Source organism: Saccopteryx bilineata, chromosome 1 (assembly GCF_036850765.1).
Source record: "Saccopteryx bilineata isolate mSacBil1 chromosome 1, mSacBil1_pri_phased_curated, whole genome shotgun sequence".
Classification (NCBI taxonomy): domain Eukaryota; kingdom Metazoa; phylum Chordata; class Mammalia; order Chiroptera; family Emballonuridae; genus Saccopteryx; species Saccopteryx bilineata.
The window spans coordinates 12,221,876-12,236,323 of NC_089490.1; the positions used below are offsets into that span (position 1 = coordinate 12,221,876).

At 63.1% G+C, this 14,448-nt stretch overlaps 1 protein-coding gene across 2 annotated transcripts in view; it reads right to left on the reverse strand.

Annotated features, from left to right (window-relative positions):
- The window catches only part of GRM4 (glutamate metabotropic receptor 4), a 115,878-nt gene that overhangs the window by 3,800 nt on the left and 97,630 nt on the right, over positions 1-14,448 (reverse strand). The window contains exons 5-9 of one of the 2 annotated variants that reach the window (XM_066279718.1): positions 14,241-14,441; positions 13,847-13,983; positions 9,922-10,857; positions 2,343-2,589; positions 826-1,022 (exon numbers count right to left, since the gene is read on the reverse strand). In XM_066279718.1, coding sequence (XP_066135815.1) covers positions 958-1,022; positions 2,343-2,589; positions 9,922-10,857; positions 13,847-13,983; positions 14,241-14,441 — 1,586 coding nt within the window. In that variant the 3' untranslated portion in view covers positions 826-957. Of the gene's footprint in view, positions 1-825; positions 1,023-2,342; positions 2,590-9,921; positions 10,858-13,846; positions 13,984-14,240; positions 14,442-14,448 lie in introns of those variants that run through there. The other variant, XM_066279627.1, reaches the window with a different exon arrangement.

The following is a 14,448-nucleotide window of genomic DNA, read 5'->3' on the forward strand; positions in this document are numbered from 1 at the left end:
CCTGGCCTCTGGCCCTCACTGTGGGGGTGGGGTGAGTTGGGCAGCTCTCACCCTGCCCCTGCTTCCTGCAGGGGGGGGCTCGGAGTAGTCTGTCTTCCCTCACCATGCCTCCACACCCTTCCTGGTATGGGGGGGGGTGACTGTCCCCTGTCCCCAGATGACCTGCCTGAGCAGAGGAAGAGGCAACAGCAGCAGTGCGGTGAGATCAGACCTCTCAGGGAAGGCAGGCCTCCCTCCTCTATGGCCCCCCAGCCTGTCACAGTACCACGCATGCTGATCACCCTTCGGGGTCAGGGTGTCACCCCCTGGAGGGCTGATGCCCCGCTTGTTCTCAGGAGCCCTGGAGCAGAGCTGGTTGACAGACCTGTCCCTGTACCAGCAGAGTATGGCCCAGAGGGCTGGACACAGTCAGGAGTGTGGGGCACGGAGCACCGAGGGCCCCTACTTAGGACAGAAGGGCCCGGTTAGGGGCTGCATTTGGGTAGACACAAAAGGCCAGAGGTGGAAAGTCCTGAGGACAGTCTACCCCTTGCCATCTTAGAGTGGAGGACCCAGGTGGATGCAAAGGGAGCCCCGGGGCTGCGGGTACAGGGAAGCTGGTGCTCTGGGAGCAAGAGCCGGACTGGAGAGAACCAGAGGTCATCTGTGGAAGGTGGTGGTGCCAACACAGTCACCAGGGGTGTCCATCAAGGCAGGCGCTTCAGAAGCCAGGTATACTACTCAGCAGGGACTGGGGACCCCAGAGACAGGAAGGCCATGTGAAGTCAAGGGAAAGACACTATGTGGGGGGCCGGCCATCACCCACCACCGTGCTGTGTGACTTCCGGAGAGGCACCCTCTCTGAGCTTCAGCTGGGGATCAGACCTCCAGCCCTATCCAGGCCTCCCAGGACTGCCGTGAAGATCACTCAAGTGAAAAGTCCCGTTTGGATGTGGGAAGGGGCTGTCCTTTCCATACTCAGTATTCTTTCAGCACGTGGGACCAGTGCTCAGAATGGAGGGGACGGTGCTTCATCCAGAGCCCTGGGGGGGGACCCCGTGAGAGCTGCTGGCCCAGCTCCAACACTCTGGGAGAGAACCCCCCCTATTCCCGATTTCAGTGGATGGCAGGGGCTCCTCTCTGGAGCCTGTGCTCCGGGCCTTCCTCTGGTCTATCCCGTGTCCCTCCTGCTGCCATCGACACTTCTGGCCTTTCCCCCAGATCCCAGAGGAAATGCTCACTCCCAGGTCCTACCAGGATCTGATGCTCCCAAAGACCTTCAGAGAGTGGGGAGGCAGGAGCAGCTGCCATTTAAGCCACGTGGGCACTGTACAGGGTGTCCAGGGTGGCAGCCAAGGTCGGCAGTGGAGCGGAGTGACCACAGTAACCCCTCGGCCCTCCCCACCTTGAAGCAGCTAGAAGCGAGGCCCATGGAGGCCCTGTGGCTCACCCCAGAGCAGAGGCCACGTCAGTCCCAGGAGAGAGCGGGCAGCGGGGACAGCGGGAGGTCTGGCCCAGCCCTGCTACCGGCTAGCTGTGTGAACTGGGTCAGGCCCTTGCCTTTCTGCACCTCTGTCCCCCTCCGCACTGCACAGATGACAAAAATACCTGCCTTTCAAGTTTGCAGTAAGGATGAGAACTGGTACCTGACAGGTGTGGCACCAGGAAGTCGGCAAAGATGATGGCCCTGTCCTCTCCCACGCACGTCTGAACCAGCCTGGGGGACCTTGGACCTGTCCCTCAGATGCTACATTCTCTGCCTCCATCCCTCCCCTCATCCCTTCCGAGGACCCTCTGTAACTACCGTCTCCCTGGAAAACCCCCAGGGCCACCCTGCCACCTGAGAACCGAGGTCTCTGGAGGCCCTCTGTCCCAGCCCACCCCTCAATGCCCACGAGGGCCCATGTCCTGAGTCCCCATCCCTACAGCCCTGCTAGGGGGTGGCTGGGCTGGTGCCAGGACCATGGTCTCGGGTTGCCAAAGGGCCAGAGAGCAGGGGCCATCTAATCTCCACTTCTCCCAGAGGGATTGCAAGGTCAAGGCCCCAGTGTGGGCGTTTGGGCAGAGAAAACCGAGGGTCTCGCATCACTGTGCATGAACCAGGCCCCCTCTGGCCTCCCTCTAAGTGAAGCCGAGATCTGTGGAAGGGCGAGGCTAGGGTGGGCACGGGACCGGGTTCTCTCACTACCAGGACGGCCAGGCATGGGAGAGGGGAACTAACCTGCAGCCTCAGGTTTCCCCAGAGCTGTATCCGGATGGGCAACTGCTGGCCTGCACCCCGGGGTTGCAGGCGGCGGCGGGGCGGGGCGGGGCGGGGGGCAGAGGGCGGGCCCGGAGGGAGAGGGGCGGGGCCAGACACTCACCGGGGGCCTCGAGGTTCTCGCAGAGCTCCGACTTGGCCTCCCCGTTGGGCCGGAAGCTGCCCTTTTGCGTGAACTTGTTGGACATGGTGGCGGCGGTGACGACGGCCTTGAGGCTGCGCTTACGCTTGGGCACGTTCTGCTCCGGGTGGAAGAGGATGACGTAGACCTTGGGCATGTAGAGCATCCCCAGGGACACCGAGGCACTCAGACTCACCGACACCGTCAGCGTGGTCGTCTGGATGTACAGCTGGGGGCGGGGCCAGGGGAGACGTCAGAACAGGCCCCGCCTCTGACCGAGTCTCTGGCCCTGGCCCCCCACTGGCCCACCCCAGAGGCAGACACAGAGTGGGGAGGGGGGACACACACTGACTGAGGAGGGTCCTGTGTCTGGCTGGAGGAAGTTGTGGGTTAGATAGGGCTGGGGCTTTAGACCAGAATCCCTGGATTCAAACCCTGACTCCACCGGGGCCAGCTCCATGATCTTGGACAGGTCCCATCCCTGTGCCTCAGTTTCCTCACGCGGAATATAGGCACGGTAACCTGAGTCCTGCACCACCCACCTCATAGGGCTGTGTGCGGATGGAAAGACTGGTAAGTGGTGACAGTATGTAAAACAATGTCTGGCACATGGAGAGTCCGTAGAAGTGCCTCTCACTGTTACAAGTGTTTACAAGTATTTCAAGAAGTGCTTCCCCTCCACTCCAACTGTTTGGAGGAGGCAGCCCCAAGGAGGGGCCCGATGACCACAGCCGACCTCCCTCAGGAGTGGCCTCCTGCCCAGGACTGGGAACACCTGTTGGTGCCACAGCCCCTCACCCGGGCCCCAGCTGCCACCTTGTGCGGAGCCAGCCGTTGGCACCGGAGCCGCGGCACCCGGCAAGATGCGGCGGCGCAGTCAAAGCTCATTACACGCTCGCTCACCAGCACTAACAGTGACGGATGTTTAGTAAAACCAAAGTCCATTAATCTGGGTGTCGGATAATCCATTGTTCAATCGTGAGGACTTTCAGGCAGGGCCTGATGACTCCCTCCCACCCCACCCAGCTGGGATCCCCTCCCCACCTCCTCCCTCCATCCCAGTCCCCCAGGCCTCAGCTGCCCCTATGGCCACCCTCAGCCGGGTCCTGGGGAGACCTAGGCCATAGCCCCCAGGTCTGGGCACGAGAAAGCAGAATGTTCTGCTCCCTAAATCTGCTGTTTCTGGGCTTGGACCCCCTACCCTGGAGCCTGGCTGATGTGGCCTCCTCTTCCAGGAAGCTTTCCTTGACTGCAGCTCTATCCAACTACCGTGACACCTTTCATTCCTGCACCTCATCCAGCAGTGGAGGTCATGGGTCTGGATTTGCTTCCTGAGGTCCCAGTGGCCCTGGCTCATCTGGTCGCCCCCTGGGGGCAGGTCTTTCTGTTCTCAAGACCCTCCCTATGCCCAGCCCTTCTCCATAGATACCTCATGACCGCTCTGAAGGCCTTCATTCCAGCCACCCTTCCCCAAGTTTCCTACCTCGGAGAGAAGGTCTGAGAGGAGAGTGCGGCATGGCCCCCAGAAGTCTCATCTCTCTCTGGCCCTCAGTCTTCTCATCAGTGCAATGGGATGAAAGCTCCTACCTGACACCAACCAAGAGGCTACTCCCCAAGGACAGACTGTGAGGCCACAGGACTTTCATGGCATGTGGGGGAAGAGACTGAGAGAGCGGAGAGGCTGTTCCATCTTCCACTGCTCAGGAACACGTCACAGGCCCAAGGGAACGAGAGTCTGTCACCCCGTGAGCACACGCACCCCCACACACAGACAGCCACACCCCAGTCCTCACACGCAACCCACACGCTCACCCTTGGTACCCACAGCATTGTCTCCAGAGTGGATGGGGAGAGGTCACGACAAGCCAGTTGGGGAGGGGGCACTGGTGACCGGGGGGTAGAGGGGAGGGGGACAGGTCCAGAGTGTCACAGCAGACCTTGGAGGAAACGGTGGAGGTCTGGGGTCATCAAGAACAGGCCTGTTAGCTGGGTCTTCCCCAATGGACTGGGTGTTCCCTGGGGACAGCGTGTGTCTTCCTCATTAAGTGGAGGTTCCCTGAAGGTGGGGGCTGTCTCTCCTTTCACAAGGGGCTGGGGGGAGGAGGGGTAATTGTGTTTGCAAGGGGCCCTTTGCCCCCACCTTGCTATGATGGGGAGGGGATACAGTTGGGCCCACATGGAGCTGGTGAGACGGGGGTAGAGGTTACCTCTGGGCAGAGTGGTCTGCAGTGGACACAGGCCTGTGCTGGGGCTGGGGGCTGGGTCCCAGATTCCAGTCTGCCCTGACCCAGTGCGGGGTCCTGAGCCCCTCCTAACACGAGCAGAGTAGCATCCTGGCCATGTGACCTGTGCAGTCACCCTGGTGCCCCTGCTCGAGGCTCCTGCCCTTCCCTCGTGCCCTGCTGCCACCGTCTTGAATCCCGAATAACTTCTGAAGCAGGGCCCTGCGTGTCCATGTTGCGCTGAGCCCCGCCAACTGGAGCCAGCCTGAGCTCCGCAGAGGTGGGGCCGCGCAGCCCCGCCCCTCTCCTGGCCCCGGGGTCCGGCGGTCCCACCCCACCTCCGGCTCCGGCGTCATGCTGGACCCCGTGTGAAGGTGCATGTCGCCAGGAGGTAGCATGCTGACCCAGTCAGACAAGCAGTGGCCCTCGAGCCTCTAGAACCCGCAGGCACTCTGTCAGAGATGGGGCCCCCACACGGATGCAGGTCTTAAGCACAGGCAGAGTGAGAGGCCACCTTCACTCCCATCCCCCCCACCCCCCACCCCTGTGTCCCAGCCTGGAGGTGTCCGGACTGCTGCTGGGCCCGCTGCCTTCCTCGGTCAGACCCGCTGCGCTCCGTGCTCTGTAAGGGACGCCTGCGTGAAGCCTCCCACGGCAGGGCTCTCCAGAGGGAAGGAGGCTGTCAGGGATGGGTCTGATAGGGGAGGGCAGTGGTCCTCTGGGAGTGGGACACTGGGCCCAGACAGGAGCTACTTGGCAGTGGGGGACAGTTTCCTATTCTTGTACAAGGCCCGGTGGGTACAGACTGTAAGGGGCACTGCTGAGGGGGCACTGGAGGAGTCTGCCCGCTCTGTGCTTCTGCCCAGACAGATGCCGTGGGTACTGAGATCTTAGAATCTGCAAACACCAGGCAAACTTCTCTACAACCTGGCTGGGCTGGTTGTAGAGAACCGCGTCCTGCCCACGCCCTGCCCACGCCTGGCTGAGCAGAAAGCCCACACGGTGCAGCAGTCCCGCTGTGGTCAGCTCAGGGTAATGCCGCCCAGCTGCAGAGGTAAGCCCTGGAAATCCAGGCTGATGCTGGGGAACCCGCCGCCCGCTCAGCGGAGCGGCTCGGACGGCTCCACACCGCCAGCGCCGGCACCGCAGCGGAGCAATGCAAGCTGGTTTGCACATGTGCACGCCCACAGACACAGACCTGTATACTCCCACATCTCTGCATTCACACACACACACACACACACACCTGGGTTCACACACACATACACTCTTCATGGCCCTGGGTACACACTCAGGTGTGCATATACCCACAGAAGCACTCACACATCTGACACATACCTGAACACATACACCCATACACCTGCACACACTCACACTTGTGCATTCACACATTTGCACATAATCTGCATACCCACAGAGCACACACCAGCAGCCAGGAAACCCTGGGCACACGCACCTCCCTTCCCACTCAGGGTGCATGCACAAACTCACATGCACACACGCATACATACCACCCACCCCCACTGAATGTGCACAAAAGGCACACTCAATTCTATTCCCCTACCACAACTCCCCATATCAGCTCTCCTCCACTCTGTGCATACACATGCGTGCACACACGCACGCACACGTACACGCACGGCAGCCAGCCTGCAGCTCCCAGGGGGCACTGTGTAGCTACAACACGACACAGCACACACACGGCCCCAGAGCTGCCTGAGCCTTTGACCAGCAGGGACTTCACAGCTCATCCCTCCACCCCCCCCCCATGCAGAAGCCCATATCCCACGCCATCCGGGTTGAGCAGGGTCTCACGGTCAGGTGCCCGCGTGGGGCCAGCCTGCCGTGTGACATGGGACAAGGCCCTGCTCCTCTCTGGGCCTCAGAGGAGACGCTCTCAGAGGCTCCCTTTCATAATCAGTGCTGAGTGGAGCCTCCTACGCAGGGAGAAGTCAGAGGCAGGTGCGGCACCTGGAGAGACGCTGTGGGGTGGGCCCAGAGTCTGCGGGCGGGAGGGGCTGATACCCTGGGGTGGCAGGGACCCCCTGGGAGCGGCACCGGCAGGGGACCTGAGGAAATTATAGGAGGCAGAGCAAGGGCTTAACCACCCTGCCTTCAGCCTCCCAGCAGGGCCCCTGCTCTCTGAGGAGGTGTTGGGAGGGGCCTCCTGGTATTATTGACAGTAATTCCTTGAGCTGCCAGCTTCCTGGAGTGTGGGGCAGCCCCCCCCACTGGCTTCGTGGGTCCCCCTAGCGCTGAGCCCTCAGCAGGGAGGGACTCCTGCAGGCCTGGTGGGAGCTGCAGATCTGGCTCCTGGTAGGAGTTACACCTGGCGGCTGCTTTGGCTCAGGGATCCGAGGTGGCCTGGAGCCAGGCCTGGTCGCAGAGCTCAGGGCACCCACCGCCAGCCGTGCTCTGCTGCCTGGACCCCCAGCCCACAGGGGCGTCGCTGCGGGCTCCCTGGGCCTGGTCCAAGCATTCGGAGTGGAGGGTGCAGCTCCTGCCCTCGAGGGACTGTTGGAGGAGAGGTGGGCACCCACCGAGAGAGCCCCAAGGCGAGGACGGTGACCCAGAACTATAGGGTCAGCCTGGGCTGGACCAGGGGCTCCCCACTTAGACAGAGGGGGGTCCTGTCCAGCTGCGCCACCTACTGATTGTGTGACCGTAGCAGACAAGTCACTTTGCCTCTCCAGGCGTCCATGTCCTCATCTATAAACGGGGTCAGGGATGTCAACCATCACCTGCTGTTGTGGGACCTGCTCAAAACATTCAGTAAAGCCTGCGACGCATGACATGCACCCACCTATCACGGCTTCGGCGTCGGCATCACTGAAAGCCGAGCCCTCCTGGGAGCTCGTGCCCACGCTCTCGGCTTTAAATGCCGTGCACGAGCTGACAAGTCTCCCGGTGACACCTACGGCCTGGCCCTCACCCCTGAACTCTAGACTCACGCGTTCCACCGCTGACTCGATAGCGGCACCTGGACATCTACCGGGCATCCCAAACTTAGCACGTCCAAAGGACCTCCTGGTCCCCCCACCCACCCTAGCTCCCCTATCACCTTCCCCCCTTAGTGCACGACACCCCTTCCTCCCCGTCCTCACACCAGAGCCACGGGGTCATCCTGGACTCCCTTTTGCGTCCCTCACACACACGCACACACCATCCATCAGAAACCCGTCAGCGCTCCCGCCAGGCACACCCAGAACCCCAACCCCCGCTCCCTCCAGCCTGCTGCCCGCAGCTCCTGTTGGGATCGTTCAGTAACCCCCTCAGGGCGCCCTGATCCTGGCTGGCCCCCTCCAGCCTCACCCAGCACCCAGAGGGACCCTTTTAAACCTGTGTCACACTGCCTCCCTCTCACCTCACAACTCCGCAGGGCTCCCTTCTCACTCACAGTAGAAGCCAACAGCCTCCCGACAGCCACGAGGTCCTGCACCATCCCCCCTCCCGCCCTGTCCCTAACCTCATCCCCACTGCCCTCCTCGGTCCCAGACTCGTACAGCAGGTCAACCCTTCTACACCCATCACGCACGGTGATTGTTACACCTACAAGAATGTGAGGGAAGGCTCACGGCCCTAACCCAGTTAGACACAGAGCTCAGAGCAGGACCTGGGGTCTAGGGTCCCCAGGATCCTCTGTGTCTCTGATCTCTATTTCACTGACCCCCAGTTCTTCAAGATAATCCCTCAGAACCCAGGCCATGCTGTGCTGGGACGTGGACAGAGCCCACGGGACCCTGGGGTGTGTCCAGCATGGCCTATGGAGTCAGCAGGAGGCGCTGGATGGAAGGACCCTTCAACACGGCCAGGTCCCAGGCCCCTGGGCTTCAGGGCAGCCTGGGGCGGGGGAGAGAGAGGAGAGAGTGCCTGATACAGCTCCCACCTCAGGGACCCACGGAGATCTGGTGAGGGCAGAGACAGGGCCGACAGAGGGGGAAGAAGAGAGGAATGGACAGACAGGACGTGGGCAGAGGAGAGAGAGGTGACCATGGAGCGTCTAGAAAAGAATGAAGGGGGTGGGGGTAGAAGGGATGGAGGAGACAGGGGCAGAGAGATGAGGAAAGAGGAGGAGGCTACAAAGAAGGAGGGGAGGGAGGAGGAAGGAGAGAGGAGGGGACAGAGGAGACAGAGAGAAAAGGGAGGGAAGCCCTGGCTGGCTCAGTGGTAGAGCGTCAGCCCAGCATGTGGAAGTCCTGAGTTCAATTCCTAGACAGGGCACACAAGAGAAGTGTCCATCTGCTTCTCCACCCCTCTCCTTCTCCTTTCTCTCTATTTCTCTCTTCCCCTCCCACAGCCAAGGCTCTTTGGAGCAAAGTTGGCCTGAGCGCTGAGGGTGGCTCCATGGCCTCCGCCTCAGGCGCTAGAATGGCTCTGGATGCAACAGAGCGACGCCCCAGATGGGCAGAGCATTGCCCCCTGGTGGGCATGCCAGGTGGATCCCGGTCGGGCGCGTGCGGGAGTCTGTCTCTCACTTCAGAAAAATACAAAAAATGGGGGATAGAGGGGAGGGGACCCAGAACCTGGAGAACACTTGCAGTGGGGAAGAGAAGACAGAATAATGAGGCACTTGGTCCGGGGCAAGGTGGGAGGCCAGCCGGCCCCGCCCCTGCCCCAGACCGCCCCCTGCTCTCTGCCCTCCCTGTCCCCCGCCCCGCCCCCAGGCCGCCCCCTGCTCTCCGCCCTCCCTGCCCCCCGCCCCGCCCCCAGGCCGCCCCCTGCTCTCCGCCCTCCCTGCCCCCCGCCCCGCCCCCAGGCCGCCCCCCGCTCTCCGCCCTCCCTGCCCCCCCCCCGCCCCGCCCCCAGGCAGCCCCCTGCTCTCCACCCTCCCTGCCCCCCCGCCCCGCCCCCAGGCAGCCCCCGGCTCTCCGCCCTCCCTGCCCCCCTGCCCCGCCCCCAGGCCGCCCCCGGCTCTCCACTCTCCCTGCCCCCCCCCGCCCCGCCCCCAGGCCGCCCCCTGCTCTCCGCCCTCCCTGCCCCCCGCCCCGCCCCCAGGCCGCCCCCTGCTCTCCGCCCTCCCTGCCCCCCCCTGCCCCGCCCCCAGGTCGCCCCCTGCTCTCCGCCCTCCCTGCCCCCCCCGCCCCGCCCCCAGGCCGCCCCCTGCTCTCCACCCTCCCTGCCCCCCCCGCCCCGCCCCCAGGCCGCCCCCTGCCCTCCACCCTCCCTGCCCCCCCCGCCCCGCCCCCAGGCCGCCCCCTGCTCTCCGCCCTCCCTGCCCCCCGCCCCGCCCCCAGGCCACCCCCTGCTCCCCGCCCTCCCTGCCCCCCGCCCCGCCCCCAGGCCACCCCCTGCTCCCCGCCCTCTGAGTCCCCCCCACACGCCCCAGCCCCCGCACTCACCTTGTCTGCCGACTGCGAGGTGCCAAAGAAGATGGGAATGAAGGCGAGCCAGACGATGCAGGTGGTGTACATGGTGAAGCCGATGGGTTTGGCCTCGTTGAAGGTCTCGGGCACACCGCGCGTCTTAATGGCGTACACCGTGCACGTGACCATGAGCAGCATGCTGTAGCCCAGCAGGCAGATGAGGGACAGGTCGGAGATGTCGCACTTGAGCACGCCCCTGGCGAAGCGGGGGTCGAGCGTCCGCTGGTCCTGGAAGTCCACCACGGAGTGGGAGGGGTCCACCACGAACCACACGCAGATGCCCAGCAGCTGCAGCGAGATGAGGCTGAAGGTAATGGCCAGCTGCGAGGCGGGGCTGATGAAGCGCGGGGCGCTGACCGAGCGCTTGCCCTGCTCGAAGATGCGGTAGATGCGGTTGGTCTTGGTGAGCAGGGCGGCGTAGCTGACGCTCATGCCGAGGCCCAGGAAGACGCGCCGCAGGGAGCACGTGCCCAGGTCGGGCTCAGCGATCATGAGGAAGGTGGTGGCGTAGCACAGGAAGATGCCCGCCAGCAGCACGTAGCTCAGCTCGCGGCCCGAGGCCTTGACGATGGGCGTGTCGTTGTAGCGCACGAAGGTGACCACCACGAAGAGCGTGGCCGCGATGCCCACCACGGCCAGGAAGAGGGGCAGCACGGCCCAGGGCGAGCCCCACTCCAGCTTGATGATGGGGATGGGCCGGCAGGCGGTGCGGTTCTCCGTGGGCCGCATGTCGTAGGGACAGGTCTTACAGGTGTAGCGGTCCGCCTGGTACTGGTACCCGGTGCAGGGCTCGCAGTGCCAGCAGCAGGGCATGCCCTTGACGGTCTTCTTCCGCTCGCCCGGCTGGCAGGGCAGGCTGCAGATGGAACGGGGCAGCTGCGGCCCGCTCCCCGGCCAGAGCATCCGCTCTATCTGGCAACGACAGCATGGAGGAGCGGGCCTCAGGGCGTGCCCCAGTGCCCTGGACCCCCACGCCGGCTGGCACCCAGCTAGATGCGGCTACAAGTCCAGCTGCCCGGGACCCCACCCCACCCCCCAGACCTGCTGAAAGCAACAGGTGGATTTAAACAGGTTCCCTCCCATGATCCAGATATGCTGACCTATGAGGAATCCTGATCGCATCCAAAACGGTCAAGGGTTGCATGGGGAGACAGAGCTCAGGGAGCAGCAGTGCGGCTGAGAGTCGCCCAGCAGGGCGGAGAGCGCCTGGGAGTCCTGCCTCCCGAGCCCTGAAGGCCTGGCCACTGGGCAGCGGCCCCCAGACCGGCAGCACCAGCATCACCCAGGAGCTTGTTGGGAAAGCGGGATTCTGGCTCACCCCAGACCTACTGACTCAGAGTCTGAGCTTTGACAAGCCCACCCTCCACCAGGTGACCCGGGTGGGTGCACCGGGGTAGAGAGGCGGGGCCTCCTCCGGGCAGCACAGGGAGCTGCGGTCTGCAGGGAGCAACGAACCAAGGTTTACTCGGAGGACACTCACTGCGTGCCCAGGGGTCAGTGTCTGCACACCTTGCTCTAAATTAGTGCTAAAAGTCACCATCCATGTCACTGAAAACACAATCGCTGTGAGCAAGGGAGCCACCGGAGTGCGGGCATGCACCATGACTGTTACAAACTTCTGGACAGTAAGGGAGAGGCCCCGGAAGAGGTCCGGGGCTGGGCGGAAGGGGCTGACCACCCTCGGGAGCGGTACTCAGAGCATCTGTTCTACAGGAAGTAAGAAACTCTAAGAGACAGCTGGTGCTCACAGGAGCAGTGGGTCTGCTGGGACGGGGCCCGTGAGTGCAGGGTGCCCACTCCTGGACAAAGAATGACCAGCTGGCCCTGGGACTGAGGGGAGGGTTCCAGATCTGAGGTACCAGGTGGGTGGGCCTCAGAACCTAAAAATGGCCTCATGGCAGGGGAGAGGGGGGACATAAGGAAGAAACCAGACCTATGGCTCTGGGCATGACAAGTTGTGTGGTCCCCTAGCAGCCAAAGCACAGCAACAACCCATGTCCCTGCCTTGCTGGAATGACGAGGCAGGACAATCCCTGTGCACCGGAGCTGTGAGACTGTGGGGGGTGGGACCTTTCCCCAGAGGACACAGGGTGACAGTGAGCATTCTGGAAAACTCTGGCTCCAATAGAAAGAGCAGTGCATGTGGTCACACTCCAGGATCACGGTTCTGCTGCTGTCAGTGGCTGTGTGCCCTCAAGTAAACACATCGATCTCTCTGAGCCTTTGTTCTCCATCTGACCTGATGAAAAGCAGCTATGAAACCGCTTTGCCCTTTGTTACTTAGGGGCAGTTTCCACTTAGAAGTACATAACGGAAATTCCCTGATTTCACCAGAACAGCAGCCCCACGAGTGCGGGGGTCTTTGTGTTTGCTTCCCGGCTGCACGCCCGGCCCTTGAACAAGCCTGACGCACACAGAGGGGACCAGGGAATCTTGGTGGAATCTGTAGGAGAAGTCGTGAGGTCCGGCCACCGGCCGTGAGAGGCCTCCTAAGACCCTGGAGGAAGATAGTGGACAGCCAGGAGCAGGCTCTTCCCGGGCACCCTGAGCCGTGCCTGCTGTGTGGCCCCCCGCCGCCATAGCACGGCCCAAACTGAGCGTCCAGGGAGAGAGTGGGGAAAGTGTAGTAGTCCAGGCTCCTCCTCACCTCCTCCCTCCCCCAACTCCATGCTAGTGGGAGGGGTTCGCACTACTGTAGGCGAGGAGTCCGCTGCAACCCCCATACCCAAACCCTGACTTCACTTACCACACCTGTAGCACGGGCTAATGACAGTGCCTGCCTGCCTGCCTACCTACCTGCCTGCCTCACAGGCTGTCATCCTCACAGGGAGGCCACGGGCTTAGAACAGGGGCTGTATACAGCAGGCGCTCAGCAAGGACTAGCCGCCGCTGCTGCAGCTGCTGCTGCCACTAAGAACGGAGTCACTGGCCCCCACTGTCCCACCCACTCCACCGAAATGAGACGTGGCTCCATCTGGGGTGCCATCCCACGTTGCCAAGTGCTCCCACCTGCCCTGTCTGTCTGTCTGTCTGTCTCCACTCAGAAACCCAAAGAGCATCACCATAGCAATGGGCTCTGTCCCTGCTGCATTGTGCAGCCTTCGCAACGCTCCTCGGGCCGGGTGCCCTGAGACCTCACCTCTGACTCAGAAGATTGTCGGGCTAAATGAGATCACGGGCGGGAAGGGTTCTGACTAGCTCCGAGGGCTTGTCACCATGAGAGGGGACAGCAGGGCCTGAAGCGGCTCTCCCGGGATGCGGAATGAGCACGGCCGAGGCCGCAGGCATTTCCCTGGGGGTCTGACCATAGGTCCCTCCTCTCTGAGAACACAGCTCTGCTTCTTCACAGCCGGGGACCTCGAGGGCCAGAGAGGGAGAGCGGTGGTGTCCCAAACGACGGTGAGCTGGGACAGTGTGGCTAGGAGGCCCTAGTTCTCTCCCACCCACCCCCTGTAAAAAACAGGAAAAGGATGGCCTTCCAGGGAGGTTTGACAGTGAAACAGCTCCCTACCCACCCTCTGACTGTGCCCTTTGCCTTAAACATCGTCCTCTGTCCAAAGGCCGCCTCCCCTCCTCAGCTCACCACCCCAGCCACTAAGCACTCCGGTGCAAGCCATCCAGCCAGCCCGCAGCCGGGCAGCAGGGGGCAGGGCGGCAGGCCAAGGGAAGGGGCCGTGGAGACACTGCAGGAGCCCAGCTGCCCGTCCTTCCTTTTCAGGGTGGGGGGTGGGGTGGGAGGGTCTCAGGACCTCTGAGTCTGGGAGGGGGCACGGAGCAAACCCCGACTTGGCAGCAGCAACCCCAAAGACCAGGGCCACTGAGCCCCTGGGCCCCCCTCCCGGGGGGTGAGTGACTCTCTCCACCCCTGGGTCCCCTCCCTGCCCTCCTGCCCCGCCCTTACTCTAAGGTGGAGGTGGTCCGTCCAAGAGCCGATGACCTTGTACTCAGCAGAGCCGTTGCGCGACTGGTACTGGTAGATGTCATAGCGCCCAGGCGCGTCTCCGTTCTCGTTGAAGGTCACGGGGTTTCCAGCAATGCCTGCGGCGGGCAGTGGGTGTCACGCATCCGGTTTCTTTGCGGGGGGTGGGGGGGCTTGACCCAAAGGCTGGAAGGCTTATGAGCCCAGAGCAGAGATGCCTCTGGGGAGGCCCTAGCATGGAGCACCCGGGGAGGTTCCACACCTTGGAAACATCTGAAGAGACCCTCCCCCAATCCCACGCCACGGAGCCCTTCCCCAGGCTACGTGGTCCCAGGACCCCCCGCGGCTCGGGGGGTGCCACGCGCCACGCTCCCACCTGAGAAGTTGACACTGCGGATGTACTTGAGCAGCTGGGAGCCGTCCACGGGATCCATGCGCGAGCAGAGCCCCACGCGGCCCGGACACAGGTCCCGGTGCATAGCGTGCAGCGCGTGACCCATGGCGTACACCGCGTCAATCACAAACTGCACCTTCCCCTCTTGCTCGTAGGCGGAGTCCTGCCCAATACGCTCCCGGTCTGCAAC